Here is a 16,498-nt window from a genome sequence, read left to right on the forward strand (position 1 = left end):
AATTACAGTACCGATTGCTGCTTGGTCCTCGCATGTCCTGACTTTGCCCCGCACCCGTTGAGGCTGTTGCCCTTTCTGTACTTGCCCAAGGCCATCTAACCTAAAAAACCGCCCAGCCCACGCCACACAACCCCTGCTACCCGTGTAGCCGCTTGTTGCGTGTAGTGGACTCCTGACCTATCCAGCGGAACCCGAAACCCCACCACGCTATGGCGCAAGTCGAGGAATCTGCAGCCCACATGGTCGCAGAACCGTCTCAGCCTCTGATTCAGACCCTCCACTCGGCTCTGTACCAAAGTTCCGCAGTCAGTCCTGTCGACGATGCTGCAGATGGTGAGCTCTGCTTTCATCCCGCTAGCGAGACTGGCAGTCTTCACCAAATCAGATAGCCGCCGGAAGCCAGAGAGGATTTCCTCCGATCCATAGCGACACACATCATTGGTGCCGACATGAGCGACCACCTGCAGATGGGTGCACCCTGTACCCTTCATGGCATCCGGAAGGACCCTTTCTGGAATGACTCCCCCCCGGTATGCACATGGAATGCACATTGGTTTTCTTCCCCTCTCTTGCTGCCATTTCCCTAAGGGGCCCCATTACGCGCCTGACGTTGGAGCTCCCAACTACCAGTAAGCCCACCCTCTGCGACCGCCCGGATCTTGCAGACTGAGGGGCAACCTCTGGAACAGGACAAGCAGCCATGTCAGTGTACATTCGTGAGAAGCCATTTCATTCAGTGGTCACCGACCTCAATTTTCTTCCCTCCATGTGTTCTACACATTTTGTCTAGCCGGGATTGGAACATTCTGACCTGTGGCTGAACGCCTCATCTAGTCTTCCTTGGCGGCTGCAGTAACGTCCAAGAAGCGCAAGGACGGCTATGTGCTCAGTGCCGCTTTGAGATCCAACATCTTTAATGGCTGACGTTCTTTACAGAGGACACGGTCCCACAGTCCGAGTTGTGGGATGCCCACACTGCCACTGCCGCAACTACCGTTCATCTGTCGTTTCATTTTGTATAGGCATATAGCATACGTGCCATGACCGGCCAGATGATGCATCAGTCCACTCGACAGCTTAAGGAATCTCATCTTTAGTCACACATGTGACAGTACTGAAGGATCAACGACACACCGAATCATCACATATTACTGTTATGTCGAGGCAGTTTACAAGCAGTACCGTCCACTGCAGACAGTTCGAGCGCCCTCTCCCCCCTCTTCCTGCCAATGCCTGGTTAAATTATTCCGAGACATTTCAAATTCCAGGGTGAGTCGGATATTTTACGACATTGTTCTGTTCATCCGGGAAGCATTTAAACAAGAGAGGGCGTCATAAACATCTACAAAAGATATGTATGGGAGCATATAACTCACATTATAATGAGTCATCCATTTCAAACAAATGCTTAGCAGAATGCTTGAGCGGTGTTATTGGTGGGGAACTTATATGACAGGGTCATGGGACAAAGTGGTTTGTAGTTGTCAAATGGCGAGAGTAATTTGTATGTCGGTCCGCTCGAAGAGCACGCATCAGCCTTGAAAGACAGGTATGCTTTCGCGTCCCGCTACAGCGTACGTTTCAGTGTATATTCTTTAACTACACAGCTTAAAAAAAAGATACTTGCATTCCACCACAAATTATGATCCTAGTTCTTCTTCTGACAGACTTTAAAATTTAAAATGATTCATATTGCCTGTTTATTGTTTTAAAATACGTTACATAATTACAGCACTAAATATGTAATGTATTTTAAAATAAAGGACATTTTAAATTCTGAAGTCTGCCAGATAACGACACAAATTGTAGGCACTAGCAGCAACATAAAGTTTGTAGCAGTTTTATGCTGGTATACATAGAAATGTCATTGTCAGTTGTAGCAAATGCACATCACAAAGAGTATTTCACATACGAAGAGGAAAAATACTTTACATATGAGTTAATATGATAAATATTTCAGGCTAGTCCGCAGCTCGTGGTCGTGCGGTAGCGTTTTCGCTTCCCGCGCCCCGGTTCCCGGGTTCGATTCCCGGCGGGGTCAGAGATTTTTCTCTGCCTCGTGATGACTGGGTGTTGTGTGATGTCCTTAGGTTAGTTAGGTTTAAGTAGTTCTAAGTTCTAGGGGACTGATGACCATAGATGTTAAGTCCCATAGTGTTCAGAGCCATTAGAACCATTTCAGGCTAAGTACGCAAAATTTTTATGGTTGAAGAAGCAAAACAGTAATTACGTTGGCCCTATTAGTTTACCATTATTCACCCATAAGCTAATGAAAAATCGATAACGAAAACATTGAATCTCCTTCCCTGACTTCTACGTCACATAAGCCTCGAACCCTTGAGGTTGCAGCATAAAGTTGACCATTACCGAAAACAATTTTGGCAGCAATATTCACACTGTGTCCAGTGCTTGACCTTGTAACTAGTTTACAGTCGTGACAAAAGCAGCCTTAACGGGAAACTGCCGACGCTTAAGACGAAGGGTAACTCAATGTTGGAAATTGTTGAGTCCATCCTCTGAATTAAAGTAATTTCTCCTGTATGAGAGCCAGTAATAATTTATGCCTCAAACATGTTACCTTTCATAGATTTGACAATCATTTATGTACTGTTGCATAGTCCCATTTACGAGTTAAGATCTATTAGTAGCAGGACTATGTTTCTAACTTTAAAGTATAGTTCATACTGTCGTGTGAAATCTTTCACATAAAATTATAGCTATTCATGAGAGGATTGTGATGGCATTTCTAAGTTTTAAATTCGGTCAATGACTATATAAAATATAGAAAATGAAGTTTTTTCTGCCCATGGAAGCCACTTGCAGTCGGGTCGTGCGGCCGTTTTAACAGTTTAGAACATACAGAGTGAACTAAAAGTCCATCGCCAAACTATTAGAGATCGTGGTAGGGATCCAAAAACGAAAAAAATGTGCAGTAAACAAGAGGTCTATTTGTGCACATCTTAAGAAGTAAGACTGCTAGTTCATCTACGCTACAAGGTGCACCCATCTGCAGGTGGTCGCTCATGTCGGCACAAATGATGTGTGTCGCTATGGATCGGAGGAAATCCTCTCTGGCTTCCGGCGGCTATCTGATTTGGTGAAGACTGCCAGTCTCGCTAACGGGATGAAAGCAGAGCTCACCATCTACGCTACTGTGTATCACATCTTTTCTACTGAACAACTACTCATAGCTCTTGAGGTGTTAATAGAGTCCATGTTTGCTGGACATGCTTTTTTTTTTGCTTTTGTTTTGATTCACAGTACCTCGTAGCAAAATAAGGAAATCAAAGAGCTTGCAATAGAAGCAATGTGTTTCACAGTACCGAAAATGAACAAGCGATAGTAGCTCTTTAGGTATGCACTTTAGACCCCATGTTTACTAAACTTTTTTTCTTGTTTCGGCCCATACTTCCACCTCTGGAAGATTGTGGGTGGAGTTCTGGTTCAGCCTGTAGATCCACGCATGCCATATTCGATAGAGCTTAGCGTCTGAAATTTCCGAGGAGCATCCTGTGAACAATTTCAGCGTTGATACCGGTGTACCGCTGAATGGTTGGCTGACACTAAAGGAGAAGTTGCTCTGTCATTCGACAACGCTGAAGGTACGGGAGGCTCACTCACTGTACAGTCAAAGGATGTGAATTTACACTGACGATGATATCGGTTCAATTTATTAAAGGTCTAGCTTAGTGCTCGCAGCTTCCTTCAGGCACACTGTGTGATTTGCACAGATGTTTTTCTTTTTCTTTAATCAAATGTTGTTCACAAACTGCAACATCTTCTAAACTTCTCACTCTTTATAAGGTCTTTTCTGAATATACTTCTGACCAAACTGCGATTCTTGTAGCTGGAGGTTTCTGTTAATCCTGCTTGTTGATTTCATGTGGTGGTGTTTCCATAGAAATACTTTCCAAAACATTTATCTTTTTCATAAATTTCCATTTTTATATTTCTCAAAGATTACAAATATAATGCCACTGAATAAACATGAAGCACTAAGAAGAATGCATTCAGTTCGAAAAATGACATCATCCATCTGGCTGGCATTCTTGTCCAGGCCTTATTGCAGGTGAGTGGAACTACTGCCACACCTTTTCAAACATATCAAGAGAAATTTCTCGTATATCTCGAGTAATTACTTCTGAAAGAGCTTCAAGAGTTCTTGGTTTTTCCAATGTAAACCCGAGATTTCAGGTACCCCAACAAGCAAGAATCGCACAGAGAAAGATCTATAGACCGAGGAGGCCACTCCACATCTCCGTGCTAAGAAATGAGGCTCCTTTGGAAAAGGGTTCTGGCACAAAAAATTTCGCATCATCGAGAGGTAACGCTTTGAGTTAACAGGCACAGTACGTCAATTTCCTCAGAAGAAGTAGTTTCCAATAATGCCAAATCGGGCTAATCCACGCCACACAGTTTCCTTTTTGCTATGTGGGGTCTCTCGTGTAGTTCCCATGGATTATTTACGGACCAGTGCCGGTGCCGTACACAGTCAATTGCTCCAGTTGTTGAACAATCATACTTTTCAAAGGGTAAAAGTGAAGATCAAACTGCAAAATGCGGCGAACTGACCTGCTTGAGATACGAAAAGCATGGGCATGTCGTACCTTGAACGCCGAGGGCTGGCCTCCATAGTTTGTCGAACTATTTTCGGTGTTTTGCTGTTCTAACTGTCCAAACACCTCTCCGAATTGTTCCAGGTCGCATCGTTCGTCTCGTTCTGAACTTGAAGTACATTATTATTGTAGGACGAGGTGAGACAGTAACGTGTGGACCAACAACGAACTGATTTCGAAATCTTCACTGTGTCTGTACTACCGAATGACCGGCTGCAACAAAGGTGCGCCGGCCAGTGTGGCAGAGCGATTCTAGGCGCTTCAGTCTGGAACCGCGCGACCGCTACGGTCGCCGGTTCGAATCCTGCCTCGAGCATGGATGCGTGTGATGTCCTTAGGTTAGTTAGGTTTAAGTAGTTCTAAGTTCTAGGGGACTGATGACCTCAGTCCCATAGTGCTCAGAACCACTTGAACAAAGGAACCATAAACAAAGATGCATTGTTCAGTTGAACAAGGTCTACGTCTGCTGAAATAACTAGTAACGAATATACAGAAACAATTGCACATGCGCTAGTTTCCCCACCACTTAAGTTACGACGGACTCCTAAACGTAACACCTCTCTGCAGGACGTGTTTTTTTGTTTCTGGTTGAGAAACCAAGTACCAATTTTGGTTATTCTAGCTTCAAAATATCGACATACTTTCAAAAAAAATTTTTCAACCCCTTAGGGGTGGAATTTTGAAAAATACCTTCTTAAACGATGCCTATAGAATAGTATCAAAACCCTCCACAATTTTGAATTTCCTGTCCTTAGCAGTTACGGCAGGGCAATGATAGTCAGTCAGGGCATTTGCTTTTATTTTATACACTGACGGAAAAAAATCGCAGCACCAAAAAATAATTATTGTAGAGTAATGACTTTCGAGATTAAATTTGTCTCGGTAACGTATTTAAGTGATTAACACTGCAAGATCACAAGTTAATGTAAGTGCGAGGTAAGCCATTGCAAATTAGAAATGCTGGCACACTAATAACCGGTGTAACCGCCAGAATGTTGAATACAAGCATGCAAATGTACTTGCACAGGTGGTGGACGTCAGTCTGTAGGATAGAGTTCCATGTCTGTTGCAATTGGTCGGTCAATGCAGCGACAGTTAATGCTGATGTGGATGACGCTAGAGTTTTCATCCTATGATGTCCCAAAATGTGCTTGATTGGAGACAGATCTGGTGATGGAGCAGATTTGTTGATCCAGAAAATCAAGGAAACGTGTGGACACTCTATAGAACATGTTGGATTACAGCAGCGGTACGTGGCGAGCGTTATCCAGTTGGAAAACACCCCTTGGAATGGTATTCATGAAAGGCAGTAAAGCAGTTCGAATCAGCAGACTGACGTACAAATCTGCGGTCAGGATGTGTGGCATAACCAGGAGAGTGCTCCTACGCTCACATGAAATCGCACTCCAGACTATAACACCTGGTGTAGGACCCGTATGTTTAGCATTTTGACAGGTTGGTAGTAGGTCCTCAATTGGCTTCCTTCTAACAGATAGACGACCAGCGGAGGTAGCAGAATCACCTTTCATCAGAAAAAACAACAGATCTCCACCCTGCCTTCCAATGAGCTCTCTCACCTGCCTCGAGATGACTGGGTGTTTGTGTTGTCCTCATCATTCCATCATCATTCCTGAAAGTGGCTAGATTGGACTGAGCAAAGGCTGGGAATTTGTATGGGCGCTGATAACCACGTAGTTGAGAGCCCCACAAACCAAATATCATCATCATCATCATCCAATGAGCTCTCACTTGATACCACTGAAGTCCCAAATGGCGATGGATTGGAGTCAGTGGAATGAACGCTATAGGGCGTCTGGCTCGAAGCTGTCCTTGAAGTAACCGATCTGTAACAGTTCGTTGTGTCATTGTGGTGCCAGCTGCTTATAAGATTGCTACTGCAGACGTAGTACGACGCGCCAGCGCCATACACCAAAGTTGATGGTTTCCCTCTCGATAGCGCCACGCGGTCGTTCTAAGCCCAGTCTTCTTGTGAGCGTACATTCCCGTGACCACACCTGTCACTAGTCATGTATAGTGGCTAAATTCCTGCCAAGTCTTTCTGCAATATCCCAGAAGGAACATTCAACTTCTCGTAGGCCTATTACACGACCTCGTTCAGACTCAGTGAGCTGTTGATAGTGGCGTCTTTGTAGCCTTAAACTCATTCTTGACTAAAATCAACTCACCACGTCCAGTCTCAAACGCTCACGACCGTTACAGCGTGTATTTAAAGCAAACCTGATTAGCATTCTCATTGTGACACGACTAGTGCCACTCTTATGCCACTGGCTCGAAATTTTCATAGACACCATGTTTCAGCAGATAAACACGACTGTCAACTTTCGTTTATGTCGCACAACTTCTTCTTAGTGTTGCAATTTTTTTTCCATCAGCCTATATAGAGATGGGGTAGGAAATAGCCCACGGCGGCTTCACGGAAATCATTCCGACGTTCACCTTAAGTGGTTTGGTGAAATCACACAAGACCTAAAACAAGATTGCAAGATAACAGTTTAAGATTGAAGAGCAACGTCTTGGCCTTGCACGGTGAGTAATATGCAGTCAACCGCTGACGTACTCGTGACTAGCATGATGCACGTCTATAAAAGGTAGTACAGGAATATCCACTATTACATATTGTCAATATTTCTGTATTATTATGACAAAAATCGTTGCGATTCATTGAGGCTACAAGTAACTCTCGCTGCAAATACTAACTGATTATTTTTTACATATTTACTAGTTGCCAATTTTCTGTTAGCAACAAAAACAAGAAATGCACAGTGTTTGTAGTGCAATATCGGAAAAAATTAATTTCTGTGTATTCGTGAAGACAAAGTTGAAATTATGACAAAGTTGTGCATAGAAATACGTATATGTACAAATGTAGAAGTATAAGGGGCGTTCAAAAAGAAACGAGCCGGAGGCATAATTACAGAAACCAGTATCTGTATGTTGGAAGTATTGACTGTGGAGTCCGCCCCGGTAGCTGAGTGGTCAGCGTGACAGACTGTCAATCCTAAGGGCCCGGGTTCGATTCCCGGCTGGGTCGGAAATTTTCTCCGCTCAGGGACTGGGTGTTGTGTTGTCCTAATCATCATCATTTCATCCCCATCGACGCGCAGGTCGCCGAAGTGGCGTCAAATCGAAAGACCTGCACCAGGCGAACGGTCTACCCGACGGGAGGCCCTAGCCACACGACATTTCCATTTCCATTGACTGTGGAGACGCTTGTCCCACTGTGACACAAGGCGGTGAATGGCTGTCTCATAAAATTCCCGGGACAGCGATGTGAACCAGTTTGTCACGTACAGCTGGACGTCGTCGCCAACCGAGGAAAGGAAAGGTTATGCTGACATTGTTCTTTGACCAAGATGGCCCCCTTCTGATTCACTTCCTGCAGCATGGGACAATAGTGAATGCCCAGCGTTACTCGCAAACCTTGAGAATCCTTCGCCAAGTGATCAAATCAAAACGACCAGGCAATCTCACCCGCGGGGTCATTCTGTTCCACGACAATGCAAAGCCTCATTCGGCCAACACAGTCGCGGCACTCCTTCAGAAATTCAAATGGGAGGTTTTCGGCCACCCGCCATACCGTCCGGACCCCTCTCCCGGTGACTACGCCATTTTTAATCCCCTTAAAAAGGCTCTGAGGGGCAAATGATTCACCTCGGACGACGACGTCTAGCTGTACGTGCGGAACTGGTTAACATCACAGTCCCGGGAATTTTATGACACAGCCATTCACCGCCTTGTGTGACAGTGGGACAAGTGTCTCAACAGCTACCATAAATATTTCTAACATACAGGTAATAGTTTTTGTTATTATGCTTCTGGCTCGTTTCTTTTTTAACGCCCCTTATACAATATCCCGGATAGTTTCTGTGTGCTGGGCGCAGCTGTATCGCGAGTCTAAAACGCGATTTTATATACATCTCTAAGGCAATGTCTCTTCACAGCTCTACAGTCGGCTATTGTTTTCGCTTACAGCCGTTTGCGCTTCACAGCTGAAAGCTGTCAAAGCGCTGACAGGTGTCAAGGGATTACCTTAAGCTGTCTCGACTACAGGAGTGTCTCAAAAGTGAAGAATAAATGTATTACGTCATGCAAAACGCGGCATGTTTTACGACGTTATGTCACTTGAACTATGGGTCGTAGAATGAGATAACATTGTAGGTACATTCAGCAGCGTAAGTGGACGCATCACATTGCTTATGATGGAGTATCTCCTGAATTATGATAGATAGGTGGTTCTTGCCCCCAATAGCGATTGGTGCCGGCAGTAAGGGATATTTCTACGTCAGGTTGAGATTCGTCCAGTGGTTTAGGAGGAGATGTGGAGCATACACACATACGCACACTCATGTTCTGAGGGGCAAATGTCGTGGGATATTTCCTAATTCATGTCTGATTTCCATTTGCCCACCGTTGTGCAGCATGTCGACGTGGCATGGACTCAAAATATCGTTGGAAGTCCCCTGCAGAAATAACGAACCACGCTGCTTTTATAGTCGACCGTAACTGCGGAGGTTTTGCCGGTGCAGGATTTTGTGCACGAACTGATCTCTCTAATATGCCCCATAAATGTTCGATGGGATTCTTGTCGGGCGATCTGAGTAGCCAACTCATTCGCTCGAATTGTTCAGAAAGATCTTCAAACCAATCGCGAACAGCTGTACCCTTCTGAGATGGCGCATAATAAACCATAACAAATCCATCGTTGTTTGGGAACATGAAGTTCATGAATGGCTGCAAATAGTCTCCAATTAGCCGAACATAGCCGTTTCCAGTCGATTATCGATTCAGTTGGACCAGAAGACCCTGTCGAATCCATGTGAAAACTGCCAACACCATTACGGAGCCACCACCGGCCTGTATGATGCTGTGTTGACAACTTAGGTCGATGACTTCGTGGGTTCTGCGCCACACTGGAAACCTACCATCCGCCCTTAACAACCGTAATCGGGACTCACCTGACCGGGCCACGGTTTTCCACTCCTCTAGGGTCCAACCGATATGGTCACGAGCCCAGGAGAGTCGCTGCAGGTGATGTGCAGTTAGCAGAGGCACATGAGTCAGTCTTCTGCTACCACAGACCATTAGCGTCAGATTTCACCATACTATCCAAACGGATCCGTTCGCCATATCTCCTATATTAGTTTCTGCGGTTATTTCACGCAGTGTTGCTTGTCTGTTAGCACTGATTTCTCTATCCAAACGCCGCTTCTCTCGGTCAAGTGAAGGGCGTAGTCCACTGTGTTGTCAGTGGTGAGAGGTAACGCCTGAAATTCGGTACTCTCAGCACACACGTGACACTGTGGATCACAGAATATCGAGTTTCCTAAGGATTACCGAAATGAAAAGTCCCATGCGTCCAGCTCCAACTGTCATTCAACCTTCAAAATCTGTTTATTTCCGTCGTGAGGCCATAATCACGTCGAAAACCTTCTCACACGAATCACCTGAGTACAAATGACAGCTCCGCCAATGCACTGACTTTCTATACTTTGTGTACATGGTATTACCGGAATCTATACGAGTGCATATCGCTACCCCGTGACTTTTGTCATCTCAGTGTACGTACATCCACGTCAGTAATGTTCATATGTATGAATACACACTTTCACTATTATTCATGCAGTTCAATTTCACGTATATCTCAAACTTACACACAAAAAGACTGTGGACACAAAGTGTTTTATGATGATGTACCTCACATTCCAGCCACGTAAACTGAATTGTTTTCCATCATAAACACTGCGATATGTTTCCAAACGGCAGCAATTGACATTAATTTTCGTAGAAATATTTTCAGCATCACGTCGAAAAAAATGCAATAAATAAGAAATAAAGCATGTTAATATGCATTATTCACAATTGATAGGTGGTTGATGCTAAATTTAGAAGGAACAGTGTCAGTGTTACGAAATATTCCTTTTCAGAGACAGACACGAAGCATTTCAGCTTTTGGAATAGTTTCGACAGTAACTTCAGTTCTTTCCTGAGTAATTCAAGTTTAGAGGGGGAGAGAACAGAGCTGGGGACTGGGGATGGTAATGTACTCGATAAATTCTGAAGAGAAGCAGGGGTCGTAGTTGAGGATGATCGCAGAAAGGAGGTCGTTGTCCTTGGGATGTCCATTCTGTTCCCAGAGATTAACTAGTTCTGAATAAGTTAGCAAGGAATGGGCGTGGAACAGGAACTCGAGTAGAAGTGATTTATAACCGCGATAGACCGATGGAGATATTGTACCTATTAGTCCGCAGAGGAAGTGTCAAGGAAAGGAAACGAGCCCGAGCAGTAGTTGATAAGATATTCATGTGGATTGACAAATGTGAAGGAATTTGTCGAATGAATGTCGAGTTAGTTATCTCTATGATATATTAATCACCAGCATCAAATCTAGAATTAGTATTATAAATAACAACTAATTAAAAATGATTAACGTCTTGCTCACTAAAAACTAAAAGATAAACGAGTGCAAATCGAACTTTTCTTTCTTAGGTATCATTCAAACACGCTTCATTATTCCGGAACCTCCATTACCAATATACTTGGGGAAAATAATAAAACAGAAAACATGACAACTTCAAATACCACTTTTTTCAGTAAATGAAGTACACAGCCAACAGGTTTATTGAAAAAACTTTGACCAAATTTCAATATCTCGAAGGGTATCTTCTTCAGAAGAAAGTCACGTAAATTGCACGACGTCAAACACGACGTTAAAATTGGAAACATACATGAAGAGTTAAGAACCTCCAGTCAACCAGCAGTAAATATGGAATTTAGTCATCCCCTGAAACAGTAAAAATGAAGGACTATATTCGTTATTTTCTGCTGTTTGACTTAAGCTTCTCAGCTAATCATACACGTTTACAATTTTGAAGTCATTTAATATATGTGACTTCCTTTCTGGAGAAGTTACCCTTAGTGGTATTGAAACGTGGTCAAGGTTCTTTTCGATAACCTTATGCTACCCGTTGACTGTATACATTAATCATTGAAAATTTATGTACGGATGCTGCTGTCAGGAATGTTTAAAATTGCTTCTAATATCAGTTATTCATTCCTCAGATGAACACCGTACTTATGCAAATCATGAAATACACTGTTTATGAATTAGTTACAGAGAAGTAAACTTTAATCACTAAAAAGGTAAATAAGTTAAAGAAATGTTTGATATAGCACTGAAACTAGTATATTTATTCCCGCCCGACACTGATAATTCCCGACGTTTCCGATAGGTGACATGTACGAAAGAGCTATTCCAATCAAGGTACTGTATAATGGTGCAGCCGGTTTCGGTGAAACGATTGTACCAATTAATAACAGTTTGTCTTTGTGGTGGTGGCTTGCGATATTTAGGCCTGAATTGTCCCGAATTGTAGAAAATGATCTGGTTTCATAAAACCATAAGCAACACTGCGCACACTCTTCGCCGTTATAGGATGCAGTGATGACTGTTAGAATAACTCAATCGCACATGCCACCTGACGGGTGTGTCGGGAACTAACGGTGTTAGGTGGGAATGAAACTGAAACCCACATTCATTGCTCTATCAAACGATTCTGTAAGTTATTTACTCTTTTTACACGTAAAGGGTACAGATTTTTGGGGCTTTCAGATGTGACAGTGGCTCTATCTTGGATTGCATTGGAACGTGAAAGAAGGTATACTCGTCAGCAAGATTCCGCTCGACCGCGTGTGGCCCACAAGGGAGTATTGCCATTACGCCACTCACACTGCAACCCCTTGCGCCAGTCATCCGAGAACATTTCATCCCGCACAATTGCTTGGAGACCAACAGCATCCGAACTAGATATTACCGTCCACCAGGCAGTGCTGATGAACGGCGATGCACTGTGTTCAGCGCCAAATCGTGGTTCTGCACTGCCCTGGAAGACACGTTAGCGAGTACATCGGTTACTGGTGAGAATCTCATTCTTCCAGTAATTTGGAGAGGCACAGCGTAGTTACTGTTGGCGTCATGGTGTGGGGCGCCATCATACATGGCTTAGGCCATGGCTGGTACTGTTTCAGGAACATCAGACGGTATAACAAGGACGTCCTGCGACCTCATGTGTTACTTCTCATGCATAAGATAGTTCAAATGGCTCTGAGCACTATGGGACTTAACAGCTGTGGTCATCAGTCCCCTAGAACTTAGAACTACTTAAACCTAACTAACCGAAGGACATCACACACATCCATGCCCGAGGCAGGATTCGAACCTGTGACCGTAGCAGTCGCGCGGTTCCGGACTGCGCGCCTAGAACCGCGAGACCACCGCTCTCATGCATATGAGTCAGTGGAACTATACAATGGTCTTGCTCACATGGCAGATGTCCCTATGAATGTCTGCATTATACTGCGGTACTCTTGCGGCCAGAAAGATCTTCAGATCTGTCCCCAATAGAACATGTGAGAGACGAGCACAGATGTCGACTCCAACTTTGCGCCAATATCAGGATATCGAGGACCAGCTACAGTTGTGAATCAACTTGCCTCAGGAGAGGATACGAGGATACAACGGCTTCATGACACCCTTACAATCGAATCAAAAAATGGTTCAAATGGCTCTGAGCACTATGCGACTTAACTTCTTAGGTCATCAGTCGCCTAGAACTTAGAACTAATTCAACCTAACTAACCTAAGGACATCACACACATGCATGCCCGAGGAAGGATTCGAACATGCGACCGTAGCGGCCATTCGGTTCCAGACTGTAGCGCCTAGAACCGCACGGCCACTCCGGCCGGCCCAATCGAATCAGTTGATACATCCCGGCCAGAGGGTGCAACGTTATACCGAAAAGCTTCCAGGCACATGTAGAAATCGTCTGCAAGATAGGCATAAAAATTCTAAAGGAAATAGCAAAAACTGGCCAAAGAAGTTTTCAGTCGCTAGGAAGTACAGTCAGAACGTACCACAACGCAGTCCCACTCGCTGCTGTGGGTTACAGGTCTGGCGTCTCGGCTGATGGAGCGAGAAATGTATGGTTCACACAGGCTCTACAGCGAGCACAGAGATGTGTACTCCTGCACCGGACAGGCGCATATGAAACAACAGCGACTGAGACACTTCTGGTGATACTATGCTTGCTACCTCTAAACCTAGCAGTAAGGAAGAGAGGTGCACAATACTGGTTGAAAAACGGCAAATTTGGTAATGTAAAGGCGATACTGGGTGCAAGAGCTGTACCGAATAAGGAAATAAAGGCACGCATTGATAGATAATGGCAAGAGATCAGGGCAGAAACAGGGATGAGAACCTACAAGTTCCCTCCTAAAACAAAAGAAAGAAGCAGAATGTCATACTTCCTTCCGACCGAGGGAGCTATACCCTGCCTGTTGGGACATGGGCCATATCCCAGCTACTCGCTAAAAATGCGGCAAAGCACTACAAACACTTCTGAGCGTGGAGCAATCGGCACCCCGATCACATCGTCTCGGAATGTCAGAAGACGTTGCAGACCAGGGCAGAAACGACGGTTTACAACATAATAAGGAATTGAGATACTGTGACATAAACTGAACTCGCCAACAGCTAAAATATCAGCTAGTGAACTGCAAGCCTACATGGTTAAGAAACAACGAAGAAGAGGCCATGTTGACAAGGAGACGCACCATGGCAGAACATCCGCCTACAACAACCTTCAGGAAGCAGTGAGGAGACGAGCCTCGGAGAGGACCAGAAAGGATTTTCTGAGATCCTGACTGCACCTCGCAATCTCTACATCTTGGTTGGCACAGCAGCACAGCCCTTGGGAATTCTCAGTTGCTCCTCAGCGAGCCAGAAGCCAATGAAGTAGACAAATTAGAATTTCACCTTGGTTCTGATACCAAGTACAGTTGGGTAGTATTGTATTGCGTAGTGCTGTGTGGTGCACTGTTGTATAGCAGTGTAGTCCATAATTATAAATTGCAAAACTTGTGGTCTACCAATGCTACATGGTTTAGTAGACAAGTAGCGTGTGCCCCCCTGGATTCTGAAAGATCATATATTTCTGCCCTAAATAGCCAAATGGTAATATGTAGAGATTTATTTTTTACTACTCAGTTAAATTATTATTATTATTTGATGTATATATTCTATGTAGATTCTTTTCCTTAAACACCACAGTGCTTAGTTATACTAACACATCTGAAATTATGTTAAAATATTTTGTTCGATATACGCGCTGAGTCATGTGCCCATTCGGTCTGTTGTTGAATATAGGTAAGAGATTAAAAAATCTGCATGTAAATAAACAATAATAATGCACTGATTATTGAGAGCATAATGCCAAGTTCTTTGTACATCTGAATATAAATTTCTTAATCACTGAAATAAAGTCACATACACTCTCAAGCCATGAAGTCTCGGTTTGTTTCCTCCTTCACTTCTGGTTGGTTCACTTTTTTTGTCAGGCAGCATATCTATAGAATTTCAGGGCTGGATTTGTTAATCTGCCCTGGATTTGACTAATGCACAACTTCGAGACAGAGCCTCTTCATGATGTTAACTCAGTGTTTCCAGTACATTCACGTATTATTCGCTCAAACACTAAGTTAGAGCAGAGATAGAAATAGAAAGTTGACTTGTCAACATTAAGTTGCACACTGTCTGTATGCTAGTTTCGAGTACATAGCAAGCCAATTTAGAAAGCTGTTGATCTGTCGTTGTTCCTGGAGACTTCAAGTTTAACAGTATCCTTCCAGGGCTAAGTTTTAGTTGTTGCTGATACTCTTTCGCATACTTAAAAAAGTGTAATGACTGGTACTTTTCGCGTAACGGAGACCTATAGCAGACGCTAAGCGAGACATCAGGAGTAATACACAAAATGTAAATGCAGTGCAGAGCATACAAGTGAACAACCGTGTAACCAGTCGCTACAACTGCTGGGGCGAAAGTCTGCCACTGCACATTCAGGCCCGACGACCTTCTACGTACAGCAATCTGTCGTGAGCGCATAACTGCCACAACACGACTACGACAGACTGACATGCAGGACGGACTGCCAAAGAAGCAAACCTCGATTTCCGCTCTCCTGGTAAAGTTGAAAAGTGGAAGCCATGTTCAGAAAACAAGATTAAAAGGAAAACTAATAACATCTTGAATTGTACACATGTTATCTGATGAAATCTATTTAATTTACACATGGAGAATAAAATATGATAAACAATGACATTTAAGGTATTCATAGAAGTTAAAGAAACTTGAGACGATGGAAAGGCAGGTACAGAAATGGAATAATGCATACCTCACCAGCAGATAGTGTGTATTTTCAGACGAAAGTGTATCAGCTTTGAAGAAATGCAATGCAAAATTATGCTAACGACATACGAACCGAAACTGGTCTCGGTGTTGGTAGACAGTGTTTGTTTCGCTGAGACCGTACCTGTAAAAAGATAAAATATGTCATATAAATCCAAGCAGTAAAAGCAACTGTCCATATTTAACTACGAAACAAACTAATACGGCAACAATTTATATATCATCGAGCACGCTGCAGCGATTAATCATGAGTCGGTGGTACGCAGGTCTCATATTTATTACCCATATTCTGCCAATAATCGTAATTTATTATTGACATAACTATCGTTTGGTTCTAAGAAATCAGTGTTTAAGAAATATTTCGACTCAATGTGTTCTTTATATAGAGTCCATGAAATAAACCTTATTTCACAGTTGTACGTTGGCGTTCATCGACAATCCAGTTCTCGAATTTGGAGGATGACTGTGCAATTCCATTTCAGCTCTGAAGAAAGAAAAGTAAAATTACGTACGATCACAATCACATATTTCTGTAAGACAGGACCAAAAGAGCAAATCACACGGCAACAGTTCAGGAACATAGTTCTGTCATTCGATGACGAAACGTGGCTGCGGAGCA

General features: G+C 43.6%; 1 protein-coding gene across 1 annotated transcript in view; it reads right to left on the reverse strand.

Annotated features, from left to right (window-relative positions):
- The window catches only part of LOC124789000 (octopamine receptor Oamb-like), a 596,669-nt gene extending 580,504 nt beyond the window's left edge, over positions 1–16,165 (reverse strand). The window contains exons 1-2 of the mRNA XM_047256287.1: positions 16,162–16,165; positions 15,953–16,003 (exon numbers count right to left, since the gene is read on the reverse strand). Of these exons, the coding sequence (XP_047112243.1) occupies positions 15,953–16,003; positions 16,162–16,165 (55 nt within the window). The remainder of the gene's footprint in view (positions 1–15,952; positions 16,004–16,161) is intronic.
- Positions 16,166–16,498: the final 333 nt, after the last annotated feature.

Source organism: Schistocerca piceifrons, chromosome 3, assembly GCF_021461385.2.
Source record: "Schistocerca piceifrons isolate TAMUIC-IGC-003096 chromosome 3, iqSchPice1.1, whole genome shotgun sequence".
In the NCBI taxonomy this organism is placed as follows: domain Eukaryota; kingdom Metazoa; phylum Arthropoda; class Insecta; order Orthoptera; family Acrididae; genus Schistocerca; species Schistocerca piceifrons.